The sequence below is a fragment of the Diadema setosum genome, chromosome 3, assembly GCF_964275005.1.
Source record: "Diadema setosum chromosome 3, eeDiaSeto1, whole genome shotgun sequence".
In the NCBI taxonomy this organism is placed as follows: Eukaryota; Metazoa; Echinodermata; class Echinoidea; order Diadematoida; family Diadematidae; genus Diadema; species Diadema setosum.
This window is the reverse complement of record NC_092687.1, coordinates 5,544,657-5,571,866: the sequence shown is the minus strand read 5'-3', so window position 1 is coordinate 5,571,866 and position 27,210 is coordinate 5,544,657. Positions and strand designations below refer to the sequence as shown.

Here is a 27,210-nt window from a genome sequence, read left to right as displayed (position 1 = left end):
ATCACGTGGGATCGTCAAATAAATATTCATTAACGTATTAGCTTACGTTCACTACTCTTGGTTGGAGGAGACCTACAGTTACATGGTTAAAGACGCCGTCTCTTTCGCAGGAGCCGTACGTTTTGGCACGTGAAATTTTAAAATAACCTTATAGGATGATAAGCAAGAATAGTTGAAGAGTTTGTTTGCAAAAACCGATAAGTCCATATTTGCCAAATGGAGATATTTGCGATTAAAGGTAAAGAAAAATAAGGAGGATAATAAAGTTTTTACTTCTTCTGACCATTACTTCAAAAATGTACCTTTATTATGTAGTGACCAATATATCATTTAAAAGGTATTACTTTTTTACTCTATGACAGAGACCGTACTTCAAAGTCGTCAAAAATGGACTTATCGAGTTTTTTGGGGAACAAACTCTTCAGTTTTTCTTTTGCCTTTTTTTTTTCTTCAATTGAGGTAATGCCATTTGATATTCGTCCAGGTATAAATCACATTCTCATGTAAACAGATACACTTGCTCTATATGCCTTTGTTTTGTATGGGAGGCTTCATTGCTTGTACTGCTGGTAAATCTCACAGGCTTGTATATAGCTGTAAGAGCTCTCTGAACTGACCAATTATGGTAACAAGATTAGAGGGAATCATATTGGTTATGTGAATAAGTGTCAAAGGTGCTGTTTTAAAAGGCCAATGTTAATACAAAGATGGTTATTAAAACACTTAATTGTCATGTTTAATTTGTTCGTGTCGAGGATCACTGGGTAAACACACTGTATGTACTCAAAAGCCTGTAAATCGATATCTCAATATAACTTCAAGGTGCTATATCACATTCTTTTCTTTGTCGATCACAAATGACCGACAGCTGATGACCCCAGCGTATCACCTAACTCGTCCTCACGGTGACGAGTTTCATATCTCGTTTTTTTATTCTTCTTTCTTTCTGGACAATTTTGTGTCGTCAATATCTCAAGAATGACATTACGGAATAACATGACATTTTCAGTCAACATGTCTCATGACAAAATCTAGCCACAATAAGGTTTTCATGACAGTAACATATCTATGACGTCATCTAGGCGCCATTTTGTGATTTTCGGACCATGTTACATGATCGATCATAACTTCATAACTAAAGATCATTTCTGTATCATTTTCGGTGGACATAAAGTTCAGGTCACGCTCTATCTTACATTTTGATGCTAATTACCTAGGACATCATTACGTGTGCGTAAGCGCGCGTCAAACTTTTAAAAGGCTCAAAACAACTCTCCAATGGGAAATCTCGAAGTTTCAGACAATTTTAAGCGTTCCGCGCGTCCGCGTCCGTCCGCGTATTTTCGCGCGCAGTGCGCGTAAGCAACATGAACATGCACATTTTTGACAGATTTAGATTCCTGATACATTAAGTAACAATATCCATTGATTTCCGATCAATTTTGACCAATAACAAAGGAATGCGCTGGCGTCAAAGTTGAAATTTCGTGTTCGCGTCTATGTGGAAATATAGCGAAAAACATGTCTTTCTTTATTTCGCCATAGCTCTTTCAAACGTCCGGTGACCCTATGTTTTTATTGCGTATTACAAAAGCATATGAATTGGAAATAACGTTTCAAGTATCAATATTTCCCTAAATACATTGTGACGTCATCATATCGTCGTCTGAAATCAAAAAAAGTGGAATTCATTTTTTGAGGTACTGTTTCTGACATTCATTTGCTCGTATCTCTGTTATTTAAGCTCAATATTATCCCAAATTCAGATATGTTGTACTTTAAACATTTGCCTTTCAAGTCAATGTCATGATTTTGGAATTTGATGACGTCATTATACTTTAAATTGTGATCAAATGTAAAGACTCAACATCGTACAAGTTTACGTGTAATGTCTATGGGAGGTGATTTTCTTTTAAACCATGCATTGACTTGACAACGTTTAAGCACCTTTATCTCAGCTGATTTTGCTCCATTTCCTCTGTAACTTAAGTATGTTGTAGCTGGGACAATAAGCTGCAGTCATCATGCATTTTATATTTTCAAATCTCCTCATCAGGTCGTAGTTTTTTGTAGTTAAAAACTGAAAATTAGAATGCAATCTGTACGGAACAATTCCCGATTGTTCTTTGCAACTGTATATTGGTCGAATCCACGCGGCCACTTGTGGGAAGTTGAATAGCGCCATATCAGTCAGCACTGTCACGATAGTATTATCATACATTTAAGTTTCGCATAGGTTCTTCAGGACAGCCGTGTGGCGTAATCGCTTAGCGCGCTGGGTATTCATAACGCCATACCGGAAGGCGAGAAGTTCGACTCCCGTAGGAGTTTTCTCTTTCTTTCTTTTTCTTTTTATTTTCCGGCAGTTCAGCTTTACTCCGATGTCATTTTTCGTATTATTTTATCAAGTATGCGTAACCCGTGAACACGGCTGCTCTATTTCCCTTGTTTTGTATTGGAGTTTGGAGATTGGATTTGCTTCATTAATTTTGTCACACTTAATGTTGTAAATTGCCCCTTGTTATCTAGTGTCCCGCTTGCCACCTTTCGTTTGCTCTTTCCTCTTCTCTTCATTGGTTCTTGTTATATTGTAACAGGATAGGTAGGAACATGTACGGTTAGATAACTGGCAGGAATGGGAGCTGAATTGATTAACTCTAGTCCAGGTGTATGGCGTCTCGCTCATCTCTGAAATTCCACGTTGTTATTTGACACAATAACGGAGTTGTAGACAGGTTTTATGTTGCTATAGAGGTGAATGGAAGGCATGACTGTTTAGTAGTAGTAATGAACTTTTTCATGTTGTAAATGATCACATCCAATCTTCGGGACAGCCGTGTGGCTTTATAGTCGCTTAGCGCGCTGCATGGTCATTATGCACTACCTTAGGGCGAGATGTTCGGGACCCGCAGGACGCTATTATTTTTTTTCTCTCTCTCTTTCTTTGTTTTTCTTTTGGCAGTTCAGCTTCATTCCGATGTCATTACCCCACGACACACAGTCACTCAAGTTCCCTTTTTTTGTCGGAGGCTGGAGGTTGGATTTGCTTCATTTATCATACGTAATGTTGTAAATTGCCCTTGGTATACAGTGCCCCGCTTGCCATCTTTCGTTTTCTCTTTCCTTTTCTCTACGTTTGTTCCTGTTACACTGCACAAGACAGGTCGGAAAATAATTTACACAACTCAACTGGAGCAGGAATGGCAACTGAATAAATTAACTCTAGGCCAGGTGTATGGCGTCTCGCTCGTCTCTTTGAAATTCCAGGTTGTTATTGTTTGACCCAATAACGGAATTGTAGACAGGTTTTATGTTGCTATAGAGGTATCTTGTGCCACATGAGTAGAAGGCATCACTCTTTAGTAGTAGTAATGAACTTTTTCATGTCCCTCCATGTCAATTATAATGTGTTCAAAGGGGTTGTGTGTCTATCTGCCTAAGAAAAGGAAAACCTTATTTTCGTCATGGCTATTTTTCTATACGTAACCGTAGGTGATGATTGTTGTTGGTATCTGAGCAGTGAATAACACAGCATCAGGCTAAAATCCCCCGTAGTTATACGCGCTAAGCGTTCAATTTGATAAAAATTTATCTTTATTTGTGTAGTCAGTCACTGCTAATGGAGTTACAGAATTATGTTATGACACGTTTCACTGAAAGTTTGTAAAGCCAAGTTTATGGACAAGGCAAACAATTGTACATGAATAATACCAATGATTTCAGAGGGAAATTATGGTATACCTAAATGTAAGGGTATCATTGCTTTGGAATTGCTGAGACAATATCTTGGCACGAGGGCTTCCACCTCTAATAACTGATCCCTTTGAAGATGTGTCGGTCACGGGTGATCGTCATGATTCATCTTTCACGTAGAAGCTTCCGTTCCACACTCTTAGTTCGAGAGGACTTACCATCATACCTCAAATTGTGATTAAAGGTAAAGACTAAAAATCAGACAAGTTGACGCGTTATGTCTATGGGAGGTGATTTTTTTTTTTTAACCATGCATTGACTTGACAACGTTTAAGCACCTTTATTTCAGCTGATTTTGCTCCATTTCCTCTGAAACTTAAGTATGTGGTAGCTCAGACAATAATAAACTGCAGTAATCATGCATTTTATTTTTTCAAATCTCCTCATCAGGTTGATAATTTTGCAGCTAAAAACTGAAAATGAGAATGGAATGTTGACCAAACTATTTCTGAATCATCTTTCACATATCAGCTTACGTTCCTCATATTTTCTCGTCCAGACGTATATGGCCGAGAGGATAAAGGCGACGTCACAAGAGACGTGAGGTTGCACACGTACGGGTTCGAACCCCATAAGAGCACGAAACAAAATACTTACATCTTTTGCTTTTTTTCTTTTATGGAGTATTCACCTTCGTCCATGTAGAAATCACGTTTTCATGTAAACGTACTCACACACACAAGCACACACACACACACACACACACAATATCCCTTTGTTTTGTGTTGGAAACCACATTGCTTTGACTGGCAACTTGGACTTGAAATTACAAATGTTAAGGTGAAGATAACTTTTAAAAGACCGCATGGCCATGTTTGATTTTCTTTGACAATATAAAGACCTATTGGTAAATATTCCTTAACATATCCTTTCCTATCAACTTACTTGGACATGCCGACACCACACGAAATTTTCAATTGGTTGCATGACAGAAACAATTTCATCTGAATTATGTAGGACTGTATAAAGAATTGGACTTCACGAATATTTCTCAATATTACTTCAAGTCGCTACTTAACATTTTTCCGTTGTCGATCACTGAAAATGAGGATGGAATCTGGTCGAAACGATTCCCGATTTATCTTTGCAACTCTATATTGATCGAACCCACGCGGCCACTCGTGGGAAGTTGAATAGCGCTATCAGTCACTTGACGTATATCGCCAAAAAAAAAAACTGAATATCAATGTAAATTTGTGTTGTGTATAGCATACATAGATAGATTTAAGTTTCGCAGAAGATCTTCGGATCTTCCGTGTGGCAGAATCGCTTAGCACGCTGCGTGTTAATTTAATGCCCGACCGGAAGGAGAGAAGTTAATCGAGTCCCGCAGGACTTTTTCCTTTTATTTCTTTTTTCTTTTTTTTTCCTGCAGTTCAGCTTCACTCTGATGTCATGAACACAGCTACTCTATTTCCCTTGTTTTGTATTGGAGTTTGGAGGTTGGGTTTGCTTCTTTAATTTTGTCACACGTAACGTTGTAAATTGCCCCTTGAAACAGTACCCCGCTTGCCACCATTCGTTTTCTCTTTCCTTTTCTCTTCATTTGTTCTTGTTATACTGTAGCAGGATATTTAGGAACGTGTACGTTTACATAACTAACATGAATGGGAACTGAATTGATTAACTTTAGTCCAGGTGCATGGCGTCTCGCTTATCTCTTTGGAATTCCAGGTTGTCATTGTTTGACCAGATAACAGAGTTAAAGACAGGCAGGGAAGGAAGTGACTTGATATTGCTTCATAATGAGGAATTTCGGGCAACACCTTTCCAAGTGTAGTGATTATGACGGGGTTCTCTGTCGTTTATTTTCGTCATGGCTGTTTCACTAGTTTAGCTATAGGTGATATATGTTGTTGGCATCTGGGAGAATAGAACAGATCAGTAGCAAACTGGAATAGCCCTATACGCAATGTGGTAAGCGTTCAATTTTTTGCATTATCTTTCTTCTTTAAAGTCAATCCCTACTGATCGAAATACACAATATAATATGACACGTTCCACTGGTAGTTTAGGAAAAGGTAGTTAATGCACGATGCAATGATAAATGTGCTACCATTGATTTTAGAGACGTCATTGTGGTGTGGTACTGGTGATGGTAAGGGAGCCACAGATTGCTTTTAAAGTAATGAGACAATCATTGGACCTTTGCATCAAGACCGTATTCCCATCTACAATATAATGCATGTTCGTGCGGCGTTTTTTTTTTTAATCCCGACGTGGACATTTTCTTTTTCTTGTTTTTAATTTAAGAATGTTATATTTAAATTTGTTACTTTGCCCTAACATTTTTTTGTTTGTTGAATATGAAGTTGGACGTTCCGTGACCGAGTAGAAGAGCAGCGATTTAGTTACAGTTTCAATGGATCTTGTTTACCATCTTCTCTGACAGTAAATTGATGTTTTTTTTTTTATATTTGACATTGTCTGTCTATTTGCCTGTTTATGCTCATAAAACACTGCTATAACAACTAATACATTTGCTTCCCTTGTCACACGCAATGATATGGATTGCAGTTGTGCATGCAGTTTTACTTCTGCCACCTCTCGTTTTTCTCTCCCCTTTTCCCTCACTTTGGTTTTGTTATACTGCAGATGGGAATGATTACAATAACATAACCTAACTTGAAGTAGGAATGAGAACTGAATAAATTAACTCTAGGCCAGGGGTATATAGCGTCTCGCTCATCTCTAAGAAATTTCAGGTTGTCATTGTTCGACCAACGGAGTTGAAGACAGGCTTTATGTTGCTGTAGAGGTATCTCGCGCCACATGAATGGAATGCATACGTTGTTTAGTATTAGTATGAATTTTTTCATGTCCATCCCTGCCAATAAAAGTGAAGTGTGTTTGACGGGGTTCTGTGTCATTCTGCCTATGAGAAAGCAAAGTTTTATTTTCGCCATGGCTGTTTCTCTATGCGTGGCCATGGGTGACGGGTGTTGTTGGCATCTCAGCAGTAAAGAACCGAGTATCATGCTATAATACCCCCCCCCCCGTTAGGTTCTAAGCGTTCAATACGGTGATATATCTCTCTTCTTTATTATGTCAATCACTGCTGATGGAATTACAGAATCATGTTATGACACGTTTCACTCAAAGCTTAAAAAACAAAGTTTATGCACGATACAAGTAATGGTGCATGAGTCCTATAGGCCATTGATTTTAGATGAGAAGTTATGATATGCCCATAGTAGGGGTGTCATTGATTAGGAATTAATGACACGATTAAGCACTCCTTCCACTTCTAACTGTCTCCTTTGAATGTGTGTCTATCACGTGAGATCGTCATAAATTATCATTCACGTATAAGCTTACGTTCAAAGTGTACTCTTAGTTGGAGGAGACCTATAGTTACATGGTTAAAGGCGATGTCTCTTTCGCTGGAGCCGTACGTTTGGCCCGTTTTTCTTTTGCCCTTTTCTCTTTAATTAAGGTATCACTTTCGTCCAGGATAAATCACATTCTCATGTAAAAAGATTCACTTGCTCTATATCCCTTGTTTTGTATCGGAGGCTTCATTGGTTTTACTGCTGGTAAATCTCACAGGCTTGTATATAGCTGTAAGAGCTCTCTGAAGTGATCATTATAATAGCAAGATTAGAGGGAGTCATATTGGTTATGTGAATAATGGTCAAAGGTCATGTTTTAAAAGGCCACTGTTAAAGCCAGGATGGTTATAAACACTTAATTGTCATGTTTTTTGTTGTTGTTTTTTTGTACGTGCCGAGGATCACTTGGACCCCGTTTACAGTGCGAGTCTCGGCCGCGGCTCGGCCGCGCCGAGCCCACCTTCATTTCAGATTCCAGATCAGCTCGATCTCTTCTCGATCACTACCCGAGCTGTTGGTGTTCGGGCTTCCTACTCGAATATTTTGGACATGTCCACAATTATCGGGAAGGAAGCAGGAACGATGCCGATCAAGGTAGATCGACTCAGAATACCAATGCCGAGCGAGCCCGACCAGGCCAAAAAAGCTTGATCGGGATTGATCGAGTTGACCTGATCGGCAGTGGGAACGGGGTATTACAGGCGCTCAGAAGAAAATATCCACACCGACTGGTCATACTTGCGGAATTCAATATATTTGCATTTGCTTTAATGACAGCCAAAAGAGCTAGTTAGAATTATTGGTAATGCCCTTTCAAAGAGTTTTCAAGATTTGGTTATTGGATTATAATTTTCATCTTCATCTGAAGGAATACAATAAAAATATACATATATGAGAAATAGAATCCTATTGCTACCTAATAGTTTAGCAATAAAGGGGGGGGGGGGCTACTCTCTATATCACCAGCGTCCTTGACGTTGCCACTAAAAAGAGAAGTGTTTTTATTTCTCTGTTGCAGTGCAGGGATCCTTAATCACAATAGATATTCATAATTCAGATTTAAATTCAATGGAATAATAATTATGAAGATCACTCCTAATCTGGATGAAAAAAATGAAAACAATCTGTCGTGTTTAAGAGAGTCTAAAGTCCTTAGAGGAAATTGTATGTGCCTCCACACCTAAATATGCCGTTCAGAGAACATGACGGTCATGGTGACGACATGTAGGCAACAAGCATATTTCACAGGTGACACCATTAACACGGCACAGATTAGATATGCTATAGTACAACTTCATGACACGTTCTAGGGTCTAGTAAGATTCTATCCAAAGTGCTTGGACGCAAATTGGTATGATATCACAAGACTTTATAAGTTGGTATCTCGTTGGTCTGAAGACTATAGGTTGTAACTCTACTTTCCGCAATATCTCTGCGACGCATCTGGAGACGTGCCCAATCTCCAGGATTTGCAGGAGAATCGAACATTTTCGATTTTTTGCAGAGACTATTTCCGTCTTCCAGCTTGTCTCTGAGACGTCTCTGCGAAGTCTCCGTCACTGTGGCCATGTCGTGGGGACTAAATTTGTCTGCAACATCTTCGAGATGTCCCCGCATATTGTGGAGGCCGTAATAACCTAATGGCGACGAGATGGAGAAGTCGCTGAGAAAAGACCTCTCCGATAAGTCCCTGCGACTGCAAAAACCGTGCCAACATCCCCGTGACATCCAAGCAAAGAAGTTATCCCTTTGTTTGAAGACGTCTTGGACGTCGCCCTGGAAATCGCGTTAGTTGTGACACCGAAAATAATTTCGTCGAGACGCTGGAATTGCGACAATGTCTCCTCCCGTCAGATAGGCCCTCGTTCCCCTACCCCACTCACTAAAAGTTTTCAACAATATCAAACTACTGACCATGGCTCGTCTGACAACTGCTCTACATTGTGCATTTTCACATTCATTTATTTATTCATTCATTCATTCATTCATTCATTCATTCATTCATTCACTTCATATTTTTTTTTCCGTTTCCATGTTTTCCACCTCCCAATGCATGCCTTGAAACAGCTGTGGTGCAGAAGGATGAAATTTGGTACTGAAGCATTGCGGAGAGTGGCTGATAGAACTAGTAATTGCCATGTACCTGTGCCATCTTTCCTCCAACTCCACTCCCTGAAGTCAGGGATCACATCATGACCCATGCTGACATGATTCCAGTAGAAACTCACTAGCAGCAGCACTCATCTTCGAAATGTTGATACAGCGCCGCTTGAGCAGATAGGGTGGTTTCTGATGATCTGCTCCCACGTTATGACGAGATGATGCCTACCCTCGTTGACGCTGGCTGCCCCATAAACCTTGTTGCTCATCAGTTCCTGCTGGATATGAGCACGATTACTAAAGTAGTTAATGTGTCAGTGAGCTCTGGTTTGCTGACCCATACTACTTAGGCATTTTGCATGCCACATCAAAGCAAGTCTGAAGTAATGTCGCACCCTTTCAGTGCCTGATTTTGTGCTCTGGAAGAGAGGTATGCTGTACAGGAAAGAGCTGAAAAAAAATATTTTTCTTTTCAATACCACGACCCACCCGTAACTCCCTCAGATCAAAGGGATTTAAAAAAAAAAGCACACTACCGAAAATGTGATGTTATGCTCATTCGTGCGATTGTATACTGTTTTCAGAAAATGCTTTCAGAAAACATTATGTCATCCTTTGTAAGGATATCTTTGCGTAGATCGCATCCAAGTTGTTGGAAAGCTGAAGGGTTTCGAGATCACAATTCCTGTTGGATATTTCCGTCTCGAATCAAGTGCTCAGGATGAGTTGTCCGTCCCATTTATTCTTGGATATCTGTGCGCTCATAAATGAGGGCAGTTCTTTATTTTTCAATCTTAATTTTCAGGAAGACGCTACGCTCTTCCAATCATAACTTGAGATTTGAGTGGTGCCATCACCATCTCATGTCAGAGGACTGCACAGTGTTGCTGCGCAAAAATGTGAAGATTATTTTCTTCAGGATCAGTATCCCATGCAACATCAATAGGTGATCAGTTTCCTAGTCATTTGCGCTTTCAGTAAAGAAATGGGTCCGTTTGATAAAAAGAGAATAAAAAAGATAATAAAAAAAACCTTCAGCTCAATTGTTTTCACCTACACACTGCTATTAAAGGACTTTAATGATCGAATTTAGTTAACTGCCCCTAGAAAACTGGTCTGACCTGGACTGAGAAGCTTCGGCCATTGCTTCCTTCACTGAAGAAGCAGACGCTGTCTTGTCAAGGGAGAACAGGCATACACCAATTTCAGCAGGAGGAGAATCATATCGCTTGCCAGCTGGAAAGTTATGTAATTGACCATGAAAGGTGACGAGGTGGCTAAGTCGGTAGCGTATGGCTTACGGTCTAAAGACTTGTGTTCCGGCGCGGGTTCGAATCCCACTTATCTCAAGTCTAGCTGAGCAATGGTGTGTGTAGTACAGGCACAACACTTTGCACCTCATCACTTGGATATAAGAAGTGGAAGTCCCTTGTGTGAAAGAATCACAAACCCAGACACATGAAAAGATCCCGAATCGGCATTCTGTTATCGGAAAACTCAAGGTGCATAAATCGCTAAAGTAGTCCACCCCAAGTACAAACACTGGGCCCTGTTTTATCAAAAGATAAATGTAACGTTAAGTCAAGATAATCTATGATTACCTTCTCATATCAACTCTAAGTCCACTTAACCTATGATTAACTTCCAAGTAAACTTGAAGTCCGTTTTATCAACACACCCACCGTTGGAAAAAAAAAAATTCCTCCAAAATCAACATATATGTTTCCTCAACCGCTCCAAATCCACGATTAACTTAACAGTTGATAAATATCAATGTTAAGTAGAAACGGTCTAGGTAGACTCAATTGTAAGGCAATTTACAGAAGAAAGATGACTGTCACACTTTCCTAGTCTAGTTGGGGTCTTTCACAAATGTTTGTCTGTTAACTGCTCACCTTTCTGTAACATTTTGTTGCGTTTCTTTTATGTAATTATGGTCTTTACTTGCATGAAATTCACGATCGACACGCATTGCTTACGCGACTGCCTGCACGCAAACACCCTGTGACCCTAGACAGCAGTCTCAATCCCAGCCTGCGCGCCCGGCGCCTCGGCCCGCCCGCCAATCAAGCCATCGCCAGCAAGGCGTTTAAGGGCAAGTAATAAACCGAGTACGGAACTGTAACTGGAACCGCGTCTGCGTGCAATATATATCTCGCCAAAGAACACATATGCGTGGAAACCAGTGATTTCTGACGTGCGTAGGTCTACGTAGAGCTAGTTCGTCAATAGATACTAATTAAGAGTTTAGTAGGCCTTTACAGAAAATAAAGAGTTTAATTCTATAGCACCGAGAACGACAGTAACTTGAGATCTAAGTTAAGGCTAACCAGTAATAGGTTTAACGTTAGGCCTAAGTAACGTTCAGCGAGTCGTTTGTACTTACCGTAACACGTACTGCAGATTAGAGCGTCTAAAAATAGGACCTAAGTCTAGAATTTCGACAAATTGATGTAGACTCGCGATCTATTCTTTACAAAGCCGATCTGCGCCGTAGAGGTAGAAACAAGCCACTGTAGTCACCACACTCTCACAAGTTTCCATAATCCTACACGTAAACACACATGATTTCAGCCTATTGAATTAAGACTTGAAACAATGCATAGTGGTAGGCCTACACGACCTTCACCTGTCGTCAGTTACTGTACGTTTAGACACTTTCTAGATCCATGTCAATGAATACTTGAGTGTTTTAATCCTACGTAGTGTGCGGAATCTTTACGGTACGCGCGTACGTAGATTTTCGTTGAGCTCGAGATGTGCTAGATCTATCGACCTACTTTCTTCAATACAACGCAAAACGTCGTATTCTGCGGTTTTGTTGCAAACTTAAATATTTCTTATTCAGCGGCTGTAGTGCTAATAATATTGCGTCGCACTAGCAAACTACGCTTCCGTGGCCATGGCAAACAATCATGTTTTTGTTGTTTGTTTTGCTTAATGTATTGTATTGTTTTTAAGCAGACAGTACCGGAAACCAGCCTCGTCCCGTGTTTTTTGTTTTGACTAAATCAATAATTCAGTCATGGTGATCAGCTATAACTATAATCGACTGTTAAGTCTCTTCGTAAAACGGAAACTTGCAGTTGATTTAAAGTTATAGCGGACTTCAAGTTGGATAAAGTTAGCGTTGATTTCACAATCAATGCTAACTCTATCTTGATAAAACAGGGCCCTGACCGGCTAGTTGTATACGGGCTATCCAGCTATCTCGTCAGAAGGAAAAACGAAGACAAAATAAGATTAGGCGTGCTATTATCCTCTTTGCCATTGCACCCTGATTCGGCACTTTGGAATAGGATGGCGGGCGTATTTAAGCATGTATATATAAAGATCTGAATATAAGAATGACCCCCAAGTACAATTTTTTGGCCAAATTCAGTTTGACATGGGAAATTGTAGCTTATGCATGGACTCATCTTGTGTACACTGTATAAATGATAAATCCTAATTACCCCCGGAAGTGCCTGAAACGAATGAGTTAAATCTTCTATCAATGTTAGAATGAATAGGACTTGGATCATTCTTACATTCATATTATAGCGCCCTCTATCATCATTCTCTTATTTCTACAGCAAAATATCATGTATATGAATCAAAGAACGACCCAAGTCCATATGAATCAAAGAACGACCCAAGTCCATCACTCAAAATGGCCTCTCCACAGTTAACGTAAATGTTAATTGTCATAATAATGTTGTCACGTGAGTGATTTTTTTTTCTCTCTGCTACTCTGACACAGAAATAATGGAAATTCAAACTGTTCGCATACATTTATGCTCGAGTTTAATCTTTCAAACCTTTGTAGCTTTCTCGTTCATTACAATACATTGAGCGTAAAAGATAGTATGAAACAAATCACAAATACATAACTTAGGTTATCTTGGATGACCTGAACCGGTGATCCCCTCAGCTTGGCTCAGTCGTCATCGATGCCCGATACCCTCGTCGTCTACCTCGACACAGTCGCTTGGCTTGTCTCTTGGAAGCGCCCCCTGACGTGGCCACTCAGCTAGACGCTACCCTATCGGCGGTCCTCTTAGCTCCTCGGCCTTCACTAGATATCACTGCTACCACGCAGACTCCTGTCTTGACCCGAGATGTCCGAACTCAAGCCGACGGCGAGCAGGCAAATGGAGATTGAGCTCCTTACCAAAGTTCGGATAATGATTGACAAAGTTCAGTTTATGTTGGCAGCTGGAGCTCGCATCTCACCGACGTGGAAAACCCCCAGAAGAACGACTGCTGCCTAAGCGGAGATCTATACTGGATGTCTGATTAAAGTGTTTCTCCCCGATCCTCTCCATTCATCTGCTTTTAATTAGCTTTACTAGCCATAGAGATTAACACTTAAGTCCTTCACACTCCCACACACTTGCTTTTTCATGCCTTTCCTACACTAAAGAAATCATCCAATCAGCATGCTTAAATATAGCCCTATTGAAACTCTACACAATACGTCTAGCCATCGTCTTAACTGCTGTTACATAACATCTCCTACTCATGAACTTGTGGACAACAAACTACAACCAACACCCTAGTGACACTGACATAGTTGAGTCTCGACTGAGCTAGAGAACATTCCTAGCCACCACCTGGATAGGAGCTATTACATAACACCTCTATTCACTCAATTTCTATAGTCTGAGTTAATACATGATACAGCAAACCAGGCATGCTGTTGCCATGCTATTTCTTTAACTTTTACTTTGTCTCATTTCATGTGACTGCACTGTCTAAATTTAACTGATCTAGACATGCTGTTGCTATGCCAGTTTATTCTTTTACTTTTACTTTGTCTCCATTAATATGAATTTCCAGACAGGCAGTTTTCTTGCAGTTTGACCTAGTGGCTTTCTAGGACAGCTTTAAAGCTCTAAATCTTTGCAAATTCAAACGAATTCGATTTTACTTCACTGGCAAAATCAAAAATAAATTTCTCTCCTGACAAATGTATGTTCTAATTTGTATATACAATGTTGCCTTCCCATCACATTTAAAAAGAACATTTTTGGAAAAATGAAAAAGATATGAAGTTTTTTTAAGTTTACTCGAAGTGGTCTTCCATGGACTTGGGTCGTTCTTATATTCATATACTCATATATGTGACCCTGCACCTCAAAACAAACAAAAAGTCGCCAGACATTAATTTTTAGTTAAGACCATATTCTGAAAGAGCAGACTTCAAGCTTTAAAATGATGTATAACTCGAATCAAATGGACTCTCCTAACCTATCTAAATATTGGAAAGAAAGCACAAACTCAGGAAAAGTGTGAACTGAGAAAAAAGGCTCTGAAGTACAGTGTCTATTCAAGCGCTTAATCTTTACCAAACCGTGCTGGCTGTGCGATGAATGGGACAAAAAACAGGAAGTAAACCACCAGAGTAACAACAATGAAGGGATTATCAAATCAAACTGAAATTAATCATGCCTCATTAACACATTCTGTCCATAATTAATGCCAACTTTCAAAGCAGTAGCACTATCCTTTCAAAAGTTATTAGAGTTGAAAGTGAAGAGTGAGGACAAGGTTTTTCAGAAATGAAAAAGGGATTCTAAAGACACACCTAATCACACTATTCTACAAAAAATGTTCGAGATAAACTGCTAAAAAAAGACACTTTCCTGCCCGTTTTATGATACCAAATTTTAGCATAATGTAAAAGAAGACCCGCTCTTTCAGAAAATATGAAAATGTCAAGTTCGGCTAGGTTGACCCATTTCACTTATTTTCAGTCCTCACGCAAAATCAGTGTGTGCGACTTTATGTTCATTTTGAGGTGCACGGTCACATATGTAGTATACATTGAAACAAAGAAAGGAAAATATGACCAGAACAAACTGATAAATAGTGAAAACTTTGAGCAAAGAAAATGAGAAAAGAAAACGAAACCAATGGAATTCCGTTTTCTGTGCTCAGAGATTTCAATATATGTATATACGATATATATATATATATAATTCTATATATGTATTATGTATATATATATATATATATATATATATATATATATAGATATAGATATATATATATATATCTTAAATGTGACCCTGCACCTTAAAACAAACAAAAAGTCGCCAGACATTAATTTTTGGTAAGACTATATTCTGAAGGAGCAGACTTTAAGCTTTAAAATGATGTATAACTCAAATCAAATGGATTCTCCTAACCTATCTACATATTGGAAAGAAAGCACAAACGCAGGAAAAGTGTGAACTGAGAAAAGAGGCTCTGAAGTACAGTGTCTATTCAAGCGCTTAATCTTTATCAAACCGTGCTGGCTGTGCAATGAATGGGACAAAAAACAGGAAGTAAACCACCAGAGTAACAACAATGAAGGGATTATGAGATTAAACTGATATTAAGCATGGCTTATTAACACATTCTGTCCATAATTGATGCCAACTTTCAAAGCAGTAGCACTATCCTTTCAAAAGTTATCAGAGTTGAAAGTGAAGAGTGTGGACAAGGTTTTTCAGAAATGAAAAAGGGATTCTAAAGACACACCTAATCACACTATTCTACCAAAAATGTTCGAGATCAACTGCTAAAAAAAAAAAAAAAACACTTTCCTACCCGTTTTATGATACCAAATTTTAGCATAATGTAAAAGAAGACTCCCTCTTTCAGAAAATATGAAAAAGTCAAGTTTGGCTAGGTTGACCCACTTGGCTTATTTTCAGTCCTCACGCAAAATCAGTGTGTGCGACTTTTTGTTTGTTTTGAGGTGCGCGGTCACAACTATTATTTTCTTCATTTATTAGTCATAATCATTATTGATATGTAGGGGGTGGAACCGCTCTTGGCCCTAATTGACCACTGAAGGAGTATGGAAGAGGTGATGGGACAAAATAGGGGTACTAGTGAATTGCAGTTGAATGCTCACAGACACCATTTCGAAAAATGCACAAAATGCCTTATTTGACCCTTATATGACCTTGAAAGTGACCTTGAGAGGTGAGAGTGCTCTAGAAGTGCAGATATGATATTTGGAATCACATTCTCTAACCCCGTGAAATCTTCCACTTGGGATTCATAACATTAATCAACCTTTTCAATTTGTAACTGCAGTTGACCTTTAAGCAGGATGCCGGCCATATTGGATTTCACCAATATGGCGGCCCCAAAGGTTTTTAGTCTTGACGCCCATCAAAAATCGAAAGAGTATGGTACAAGGGACCTATGAGCCAAATTTGGTGCTTTTGGTAGAATCTGAACCAAACAGCCCATTTTGAGCCCTTAGGCCCCCAACTATTTTGTTTGTTTTTGTTCTTTTCCCCCTCTTACTATACTGCATAGCTGGAATCAATGATACACGTTCAAGGACCTGACATCTCGGCTGCTGCATCACAAGCCTACGCCACGAGTATCTGTACCATGCCAAACCTGAAGACTCTGAATCTATGTGGTGTCAGGATAGCAAACGAGTTCTTTATCGCCCTCTCCGAATCAGCATCAGGAGCAACGGTATCTCACATTGCATGACAGTTTGTTGATCTCCAATGAAATGTACACTGAACAAAAGAGCAGAGATCTGTGCTTTCTTATGTTCGTAGTAGAGAAAATCCAATGTTTGATAAGGTTGTCTGTGGTACAAATTTTTTTTAGTCTTTCCAACAGAAGCTGAAAGTTTCTTTGACACAAAGGCATGACGGGCTGTGGTTTTTTCAGTTTGTCCCTGGTAGTCTCGTATGTATATCGACAAGGCGAGACATGGCGACACAGAGTTCCTAGAGGGAGAAATATTCTTTCCCCCTGTTTTTTTTTTTCTATTCCACACCTCGTTACGCTACACACTTTACATCTGCTCCATTTGTGTGTGTGTGTGTGTGTGTGTGAATAAATACAAGTCATGCTTTGATGGTTATCTGCGCTGCTCTTGTCTGTTATTTGTTTGTATCAGATCTTGTTTTCATGTTCTCTTTTTCCTTGAGCTTAGAGGCAAGCTCATCATCTGTAGTTTGGAAGTGTATTATACAGAACCACCTTAAGATTGGTATAGGTATTGTCATTTTTTTTTAACTCGGATACATAAAATCAAGTTTGCATGCCAATGAATGCGTCACAAAAAATAAGAATGCGTCATATAAAAAAAAAGAAAAAATGCGTTGCATAAGATCAAGTTTGCATGCCAATGAATGCGTCCCCCCCCCCCCCATGATAGAGACGACCATTAAAACCTACCCAGGTGGTAGTCAGTTCCAAAGACAATATTTGACATGAATGAATTGATTATCAGCTGACAGCTTAGTTTAGTTTGGGTCTTACGGTCATGCATTTGCGTGAGAACTCTACATACTGTGCAACAGTATTTCAATGGACTATACAATGCAGGGCCGGCGCACTATTTTCAAAAGTGTAGGGGCCCACTTCCGGGTTTCATGACCTAACAAGCAAAAAAGAAAAAAGAAAGAAAAAAAAAATCATCAGCTCATCTCTCCCCGTCCACTTCCGTGTTTCTTCAGCTAACAAGCAAAAAACAAAAAAAAAGGGTCCTCAGCTCATCTCTACCCGTCCACTTCCGGGTTTCTTCAGCTGACAAGCAAAAGAAAAAAAGAAAGAAAAAAGTCCTCAGCTCATTCTCTCCCCTCCCATTATAGTGCCTCTCACGTACTTCTGGGTTGAAAAAAAGTGTGAGGGCCCAAAGTGATGACACCTTATGTATTCCTTTGTATGGTGCACAAAAAGTGTGGGCCCCAGGGCTGCGCCGCCCCTGCAATGTCCAGGTATATATATACTAGACATCAGCTCAAGAATGATATGTAAATGTATACAAGTGTACACTGTAAAAAAATGCGACATACGACATGTTTATGAACTAAACACAGTGTTGAAAATCTAAACACTTCGTTTAACATCTAAACACCCGGTGTGTATAGCACGTGTAAAGTATTGAGAGTTAAAGTGTTTAGCTTGGAGTGTTTAGTTAGAGTGTTTATTCTGGTCACGCTATGTTAATCTCAATATGTCCACATATATATGGAGAAGTGTTGGAAATGGTGTCTAATTTGTAATTTCTAGTTCCCTTTTATCACGAGAAAGTGGAAACTGTTACGACATCAAGATGCATTATGAAATAATTCATGTGTTAGGCCTTTCATGGAAATGGCTAATCAATAAGGAAAAAGGATAACCTAAAAATATGTAACACAACTGTAATACATTTATATTTTGGTTTCGCATGTACAGTCCTATATTTTAACTGCTAGAAAAAAAAAAATGGGAGTTGTCTTTGTTAATGACTTCATTCATGGTTTAGGATATTACCCAAATGTTTGTTGGTTAGGCCTAAACACTTCTACTGTCAGGGTAAACAGACGCGTTTACATTTAGAACGCCTCCTAAACACGTTCTAAACACCGCACATGTTTAGCATAAACACTGTGATACAAGTCAGCATCGCATGTGACGGCCGCGGCCACAACGCACGCAGTGGTGCCCTGTGCGTGCGCTTCTAGCGCACACTCGTGCTATGCATAATAATATTATGACCATAATCAATGCACAATTTTATTGGCGGGAAAGGAGATGTGCGGGTACGTACCCGTACGGATGGATCTGTCTGATTGGCTGGCTGGTGCTGCCCTAGCAGCGTGATAGCGCGTAGGCCTACAGTACGTGCGCATTCGTTCTAGGCTTGTTACTTGTACACGTACACGTACACTAGTACTGTACTTACGACTCGATCGACTGCACTGTGTATTATGTACTGCGTGCGTAAGCTGCATAAAGCTAAGGAGCGGATCTAGCTAAGATGGCGTCGAAGCGATAGAGTTCTAGCCTGGCGGGCCTGCATGAAAGAGGTAAGTCTGCTAAGTCTCTAAATAACAAGATTCATTGCAAAATTGCCCTCGTTTTAGGGATCGTATAGTTTTGGTTGAGACCTAATTTCAGGTTTCTAACATTTTTTGGTGAGATAATGAGAAACCTCTTATGAAATATGAAAGAGCATGTAATTCCATGAGGAACTCAACGCTTATTTGATGAAAATTGGTTTTGAAATGGCTGAGATATCCAAAACAGAGCGATTCAATAAAGTGTGGGACCCACATTTTATTACGATTGCTTTGTTTTACTTTGTTTTTCGATGTTTCAGTCATTCCAAACCCGATTTTCATCACATAAACTATGAATTCCTCTTAAAAAGGTATGGCCGTTCTATCTTGAGTGTTTTCTTGGTATCTCACAAAAAGTTAAAAGCCCAGTTCTCTTCTCCATTAATACTGTACAAGAGTTTCTATCCCTGTAATGCAAAACTATAGGCGTAAAATAGGCTACGCCCTTGAAGATTTAGCTTGTTTGTTTTAGTTTTCTATTTCCAACGCTAAATCTAACGTTAGAAGAACGGGGAACGCTCTAAGTCTAACGTGTATACAATACAGAATACATGGTTCTCTAGGGACTAGGCCTACTTCTAAGTTCTAGACTACGTATGGTTGGACCTACCTACTACTCATCGACCGCCTTTATTTGTAACCACTATTTCACCAAAAATATTCAACAGATTTACCTCCATTTCGTCTTGCTTTAGGAGAAAATACCATTTCCCAAGAATCTTTTAACTGTTAGAGTAAAGAGGGAAGTCTTCATTGAAAGCTGGTATTTTTTATTGTAAACATGAGACATTTTGTTGCGTCAATAAGTTTCTAAAATTAGGTGCCTTCGGTATTACAGATTGCACTTTCTATTTAAAATCAATGTGACTTTGTTGATTGTAGTGTTTTCCTGGGGTTATTCAGTAACTATAAAAGTACAGTGAAAGTCTGAGATCACTCTACCTGAAATCAACATCATCAGTCAAAGTGTAGGCCTAACCGTGTTAGGTTCTAGACGATAGTCCTTATTTTAGATACCTTCTAGTAAGTTTCATTTCCCTGATTATTCTATATTAAAACAGGAGAGCAACAATGTTGATTAGGGTCTAACAATGTTAGACCGTCATCATCATCATTATCACCAATCGTCATCCGAGATACAGTTCAGTTATTTGGAGCAAGTAGATCGGGAGAAACAACACAGGTAACGAGTCTAGAAACACTTTATGTAACAAAGCTTTCCTCGTTGATTTATGTACTAACAATAGGTCCTAAACCATATAAGATATCTCACCAAATTTGACTTGCAGATAATCTTATACAATGTGTTTGTACATGTTTTGGAGTAAAATATGTAGTCGACAATAACACTTTCATGTTATTAAGGAAGGATTTACTTTTGTGTGGTTGCACTAACTATATATACACAGCCCAGTCGCTGTATAGGTATAGCGTACTTACAGCGTCTGGTCGGGCTATGGGTGCACATGATTGATAGACCAGCAAAACAAGGACACAATGGGGGGGGGGGGGGGTGGGGTGAAGCAGAATCTTCCAAATCATGCATTTTTTTTTGAAACTTCTCATAAATCTTAAGTGATAAGCTATGTTAATTAGTGCTATAAAGTATAATGAGCAGGTAGATTGGTGATTTTGATTTCAGTTTGCTCATGGCAAATCCAGCTCATGGCTACCCTTGTTTTTTGGTTTTTTGTGTTTTGTTTGTTTGTTTGTTTGTTTGTTTGTTTTTTGTTGTTTTTTTTTTTGGGGGGGGGGGGCTTGGTACAATAGGGCCTATTTTGGTCTAATTTCCCCATCCCATTGGAACCTCAGAACCTCCACTATATTTAGAGAGAGAGAGAGAGAGAGTTTACAGAAAAAAAAAACAGGTAGACAGCTCATGTTAATTTTTTTTTCCTTACAAAAAATTTAGGTAGTGCTTTCACTTGATTAGACTGGGAATGATACATTACAACATAATGATTTTATTCCACTGTTAAGAAAGAAGCAAAGCTTATAATCACAAGAAAACTCTGATTTCACTGTATTTTTAATTTTGATTAATGAAGTATCTTTCATGTGAATGACGATGGGTTAGTGACTATATTTGAGTGAAAATTCAGTTTTATTCCCTGTTAATTCTTTATTACTCAACAGGTGGTGGAAATTTAATGTAAAGCCCATTAGGATGTCTTGGAAAGCGATGGCACCAAAGTGGATGACGATGATGTCCTGACGACTGTATAAATCTAGAGTAAGACATTACCTCTGCTGGCAGAGAACGAGGCATGGTGCAGTCAGCAGAGTAAATCAACTGGTGATACATCACTGTCTACTACTCATGTGGAAAGTGGAAATCAAGTTAGTACTCAAAATTGCAGAGCCAAATCAATGAATAGTATGTACTTGAAGGGCATGTAAATGATTGTCTATAAAATGCAGATTTTAGATGCTTTAATTTCTTCTGTTTGTTTGTTTGTTTGTTTGTTTGTTTGTTTGTTTTTGGTTGGGGGGAGGACCTATTCCCGTATCCAATCCATTACAACAACAAAAAAAATATGGAAAATAGATTTATTGCAAATATTGCTGAAAGTGTAAATTACAGATGTGAATATCTTCACCCAAGAGACAAAGGATACAGTAATGGTCGTTACTCTGCTTGATAATGATGATGAATAAGAAAGACGCAACAACAACAAAAAGACTTGAATTATTTCAAGAAAATTCAGCAAAGTAAGTAAAAACTGACGCAAGACACTAAGTGCTAATGTGATGAAGGGATTCTGTTCTATCCTTATAATTTCTTTGCTATCCATTCATTTTCAGAATCTATGGGAGCAGTTAAGTCCATTGCATTGCAAAGCCAATTGATTTGTTTTCCTTGTGTAATCATTTCTTTTTACTAGCACCAGTACATGGAAGAATTGATCAGGGATCACGCCAAACCTGTCTGGATTAGAATGAAAGATGCATGCGCTTACTTCTATACAACCCGTCTAAAAGTGCAAACATCTGAAGATTACAAGGACTTCGCAAGATATACTGATATACAGTATATCTATTATGCCTACATGCCATATGAAGGAAATGAACCATATGGGTAATAATTTTGAATGTTAATGATCTTTTTCCCGCTGGCCATGTGATGTTGTCTCACATCGTCATGATGCACTACAGACCTATTAGAAGGCATCCCACCTGTTAGAGCAACCTTTCTATTGTTTTTTTTTTTCCTTCACTGACAGTGTGCATCTAAACCTGTATACATGTACTAGAATAAAGTTATTCATATTGGGGATGATAGAGTTTTGTATGCGATGGGGCTTCAGTTCTACGTGTGTGTGTATGCGTGTGTGTATTACATAATGACGAACCTGTAAAGAAATATGAAGGTAGGGGGCTCAATTCGAAGAGGAATTCAGTGTTTATTTGACGAAAATTGGTTTTGAAATGGCAGGGATATCCAAAACAAAGCGATTCTAATAAGTTCTGACCCACCTTTTTAAAAGATCGCTGTATTTTGCCTATGCCTGCCCATTGTCCTCAGTGCTTATGATAATGGTCACCTGCATTCTTATTGCTCATAGATATGAAGACTTTGTTTGCAAACACCGATAAGTCCATATTTGTCAAATGGAGATAGTTGCGATTAAAGGTCAAGAAAAATAAAGAAAATAATAAGAAAATGTTTGCTTCTTTTGACCATAACTTAAAAAACGTACCAGCTATATGTAGTGACCAATATATCATCTAAAAGACATTATTTTGTACTTCATGACAGAGACCATACTTCAAAATCTTCAAAAATGGACTTATCGGTTTTTGCAAACAAACTCTTCATATGTTTAATTGTCTTTTTGAACAGCTGCTACGTAAAATTGTAATTTCATATAATGTAAAGACACTTGCTCTCGAGAAATCGTTTTGCACTATTAAGAAAAACAGTTTTATTCACTTCATTTTATTCATCAACCAATATCCTTGTAATTCACTGTTAAGATATTACTCAAGAACTTCGTTCGTTTGGCTTTCTGTTGTATTCTTGTATAAAAAAGAATGTAGAAATCAAAGCAAATCAAATCAAAATATCAGCCATTTCATTTTTTCCCCTCACGTGCATCCTATACAATCAGCATATATTGGACGCACATAAGAGGCCAGTAATTGTATTTGTTTGGAATTCTTTTCAATTTTCTTGTAGACATGATAGGAAATGCAGTATTCGGTAGTTATTTTCTTTCTGAGATATTCTTGAAATCGGTCACATGGAGAGAGGTATTAGAAATGTAGTACAACGTGTATGGAGAATAGGGAGGAGTCTTGCAACTGACTGACAAATTGACAAGGGAGGAGTCTTGCTGATCACATCGCGTATTCATGACAGCTTTGCATACCCTCCCGCCTCCAGTTGCAATTAATTATTTTTTTCTTTGTTCATATCCTCTTGTCTTTACCAAAAATTCTGCTGTGTCGAGATTGAAATTAGCCCTCCATACCATGATTATGTGGACTATGATGAGACTGATTAGACTCTAATAGACTATTCATGTATACCCATTGAGTTTGACTTCTTTCTCCAAGGTTCTAGCAAGGTAGAAGTTTTTTTCTCACTCACCCCCTTGAAATCCACTAACATTCTAATATTTCCCTCAAAATAGCAAAAGTGAAAAATCCATAAAGTACTGTTAGCCTACATGTACTTTCAGTGATCGTCGCAGTAAAATGAACGATATCATGTAAGTACCATTATTGGTACTGGTCAGGGAGCGCAGATGTTCACCACAGGCTAAATGCTGTGAAAACATTTTTTTTTTTTTCATGATGGAGTGCATCATCTACACTCCCTGATCAGTACCAATACGACCATGTAGTGTTGTGCATGGTATAATTTGCCATGAGCCTAATCTGGTTCGGATATCCCAAATCACTTTGCCAATAACTGATGCAATCTTCAAGGTCGGCATGGATTTGTTCACAGACTGCAGTTATGTTCCTCGAGGTGTTACATACATCGTGTCAAGCTTCCGAAGCGTTGAGTTGCAATTCACAATCAACAAGTTTATTAGTTTGTTTTACAATACTAAGAATTAGTTCTGAATACAGTAGAAAGAAGACAATTCTTGAAAGTAGGCCAAGAATTACATGTGACTGAAAAGTAATTGTTAAATGCAATATTTCTTTTTTCCAAAGTTGTGAGCAATTTCGTGCATATACAAACTTTACTGTGTGTAAAGGAGATAATTTCATTTACGTCTTCGTGTACAGGCCAGTGACTCCCAGGTATCTTGCATTTAGCTCAGTATGGTGTCGTATAGCAAAACATGGTAATATCTAAAGGGGAAATCCAGTCTAAATACAAGTTAGTCTGATGAGAAAGAGTAAAATATTAAGAGTTCAGTGGTAAAATGTTGATCGAAATCGGATGTAAAATAAGGAAGTTATGACATTTTGAAGTTTCGCTAATTTTTTAGGAAACGGTTCTTGAATGGTTGATATGAATATGCAAATGGCAACGTGGGCATGCCATTACCTCACAACTTACCATATAGTTTGTAGATGAAATTTTGAAATGTCCAGTTTTTCATACAAACGCAATTATGCCCGAGGCTCAAGTCCTGATATATCTGATTGATCACTATTCTGAAGTTATTCAACCAGCAATACCATAATGTTTCACACTTCATTAACAGAAACATTGAATTTCATCATTTTTTTTGTGTACACGATCAATGGAAAGTTGTAAGGTTATGACATGGTCAACTCACTCATTTGCATATTCATATCCACTGTACAAGAACTGTTGGGTTGCAGAAATCAGCAAAACTTCAAAATTTCATAACTTCCTTATTTTTCATCCGATTTCATTCAAATTTTTACTGTTAAATTTGTATAGATTTTACTCTTTTTTATCAGACAATCTCATTTTTGGACTGGATTTCCCCTTTAAAGGATTTTAACTTATTATTCATCAGATATTGCCCAAGCTTTGACTGATGTTTTGATAACTTGCATTCAGAGAATTGCCTTTGACTCTTGTAGCCAAAATGTTTGTGAAAGCTAACCCAGGTCTTCCTTGGTATTATGCGATGTAAGTGTGCTGATGATTTGGTACATACTGGGTAAATTCTATATAATGTTACGCGTTTATCTCATTCCATGCAAAAGTGGAAACAATCCACTTTACATTAATAAATACATGGGAATTAACATGTGTGATGAGTAACATATCTCATGTAAACATGTAGTAATTAGCATGTATGAATGTATGATGTGTAAACATGTCTCATGCAAACACGTGGAAATTACCATGATGTGTAAACATGTCTCATATAAACACTCAGCATGTATAAGGTGTAAACATGTATCATATAAACACTGAGAAATTGCCATGTTTAATATGTAAACATGTCACATGTTTAGTGTATGCAATTTTGTGATCGATCTAAAAATCAGACATGTGTTCTGAGAATAAACACTAAAATGGCAAATAAACATGTCGCAGTGTTTTTAATCTGTGACAGCGAATAAACATGTAGCAGTGTTTACATCGTAAAGAGTGCGTCATGTTTATTTTTTTGTTCAGTGTTTAGATCTTAAACATTGTGGGTGATTATGTGACTGTGCGGTGTTTAGTATTTAAACACTGTGAGTGATTATGGTGTAAACGTTTGGTGTTTAGGCTTATAATCACAGCAGGTGTTTAGTTTTTAAACATCAGAACCGTTTAAAATATAAACATGTGTGTGTGATAAACACCTAGGGTGTGCTGAAAATAAACCCAGCATGTGTTTAACTCCTAAACGTGTTCAATGACGCGTCGCAGTGTTTTTAAACTGTCACAGAAAAGTGTTTAGTTAGGTGTCTAGAAACTAAACAATTTTTTTTACAGTGTACTATATCATCCATTTTTCACTCGAATAGCCACATTTGCCTTTAGAGACAGTCCCTCCCCCTACCGCAGCCATATCCATCACATAATATTTTGCCTCTTTAGGTGATAATTTTGTTGTTGAAAAACAAGGTTCGAAATATTGTGTATTGGAACTCGCAGCTGTGTATTTCCTGGTTTGTTTTTGTCCTAGTAGTGCTACTGTCCTCTTGTTTGATTACATATTTTGGTTTGCTTGCAAGCTAGTGATAGATAAGAGGTTGACACGACTATGCAACTGATGAGCGCATTCAGTAACATCTGCGTAAACAGCGCCATTATGCGGGTGGAATATTTCCCGATGTCCGAATACGTTGAAATAAAGTGTAGCTTTTGAATGTAAACATGCACACACACACACACACACACACAAAAACATATCATAATTTCTATCTCTGTTTCCCCGATACAGACGAGTATTAATGTTTATATGTGTTATAGTTTCCTTCTAAAGATAATTTTTGTTTTTAAAGGATAAACCATAATTTTGAATACTCGTTTGATATGAGTGCATGAATTCTGGGTTTTTACCCGAGTACCCGCAGTCTTCCTTTTTGAGAAATTTACTAGTTTACATGATATAAATTGTGAAACTCATTCACATTGATTATATACGATGTTCAGGTATTTGTACAGAAAGGGTATGATATGTGCTACCTCTATATTATAGAGGTAGCTCATAGATACTCATTTTAAGGAAAAGTAGTAATGGTAAGATTCTCGAACCATCAGAATTTTTTATTGCTAATGTGGATTTCAAAGCTCCATTGCCCGTTTTATTCGCAGTAAATTTGCTACCGACGTGTATACTAGTCATTTGTATGTATATAGCTATGTTTTTGTTACTTTTGTCACGTCACTTTGCCATAAATTTGGCTTTTTCAATTTTCATAACACTCAATTCTTTCCTCTTCTTGATTCTCCGCCGAACATAATATTGTGTGAATGCATGTCTTTATTAATTTATTTCGGAAGCCCACCAAGACACTCGTTGTATCTTCGTTCATCTGTTGTGTGTGTTCCTTGTTCTTCCCACTTATCGTTATTGACCCTTTTAGCCCAACTTATTCTGCATTCTTTTACTCCTAGTTCCCCTCCTTCGCAACGATCCTCTGTTTATCCAGGTCTTTACGCAACCCATGTATATTACCATGTATTTTGCATGGACTATTTCCTGTGTTTTGTTACATTCCGTATCCTGGCTATTTTCCCATTGCATAATAACTTGGCACTCCCTCATTACAGCTCTTCTGTTAATGCAGGTTACTATCTTAGACAA

The 27,210-nt window shown here is 38.3% G+C and overlaps 1 protein-coding gene across 1 annotated transcript in view; it reads left to right on the top strand.

Annotated features, from left to right (window-relative positions):
• The window catches only part of LOC140226686 (uncharacterized), a 294,115-nt gene extending 277,442 nt beyond the window's left edge, over nt 1-16,673 (top strand). Inside the window, exon 24 of the mRNA XM_072307126.1 lies at nt 16,488-16,673. Coding sequence (XP_072163227.1) covers nt 16,488-16,673 — 186 coding nt within the window. The remainder of the gene's footprint in view (nt 1-16,487) is intronic.
• Nucleotides 16,674-27,210: the final 10,537 nt, after the last annotated feature.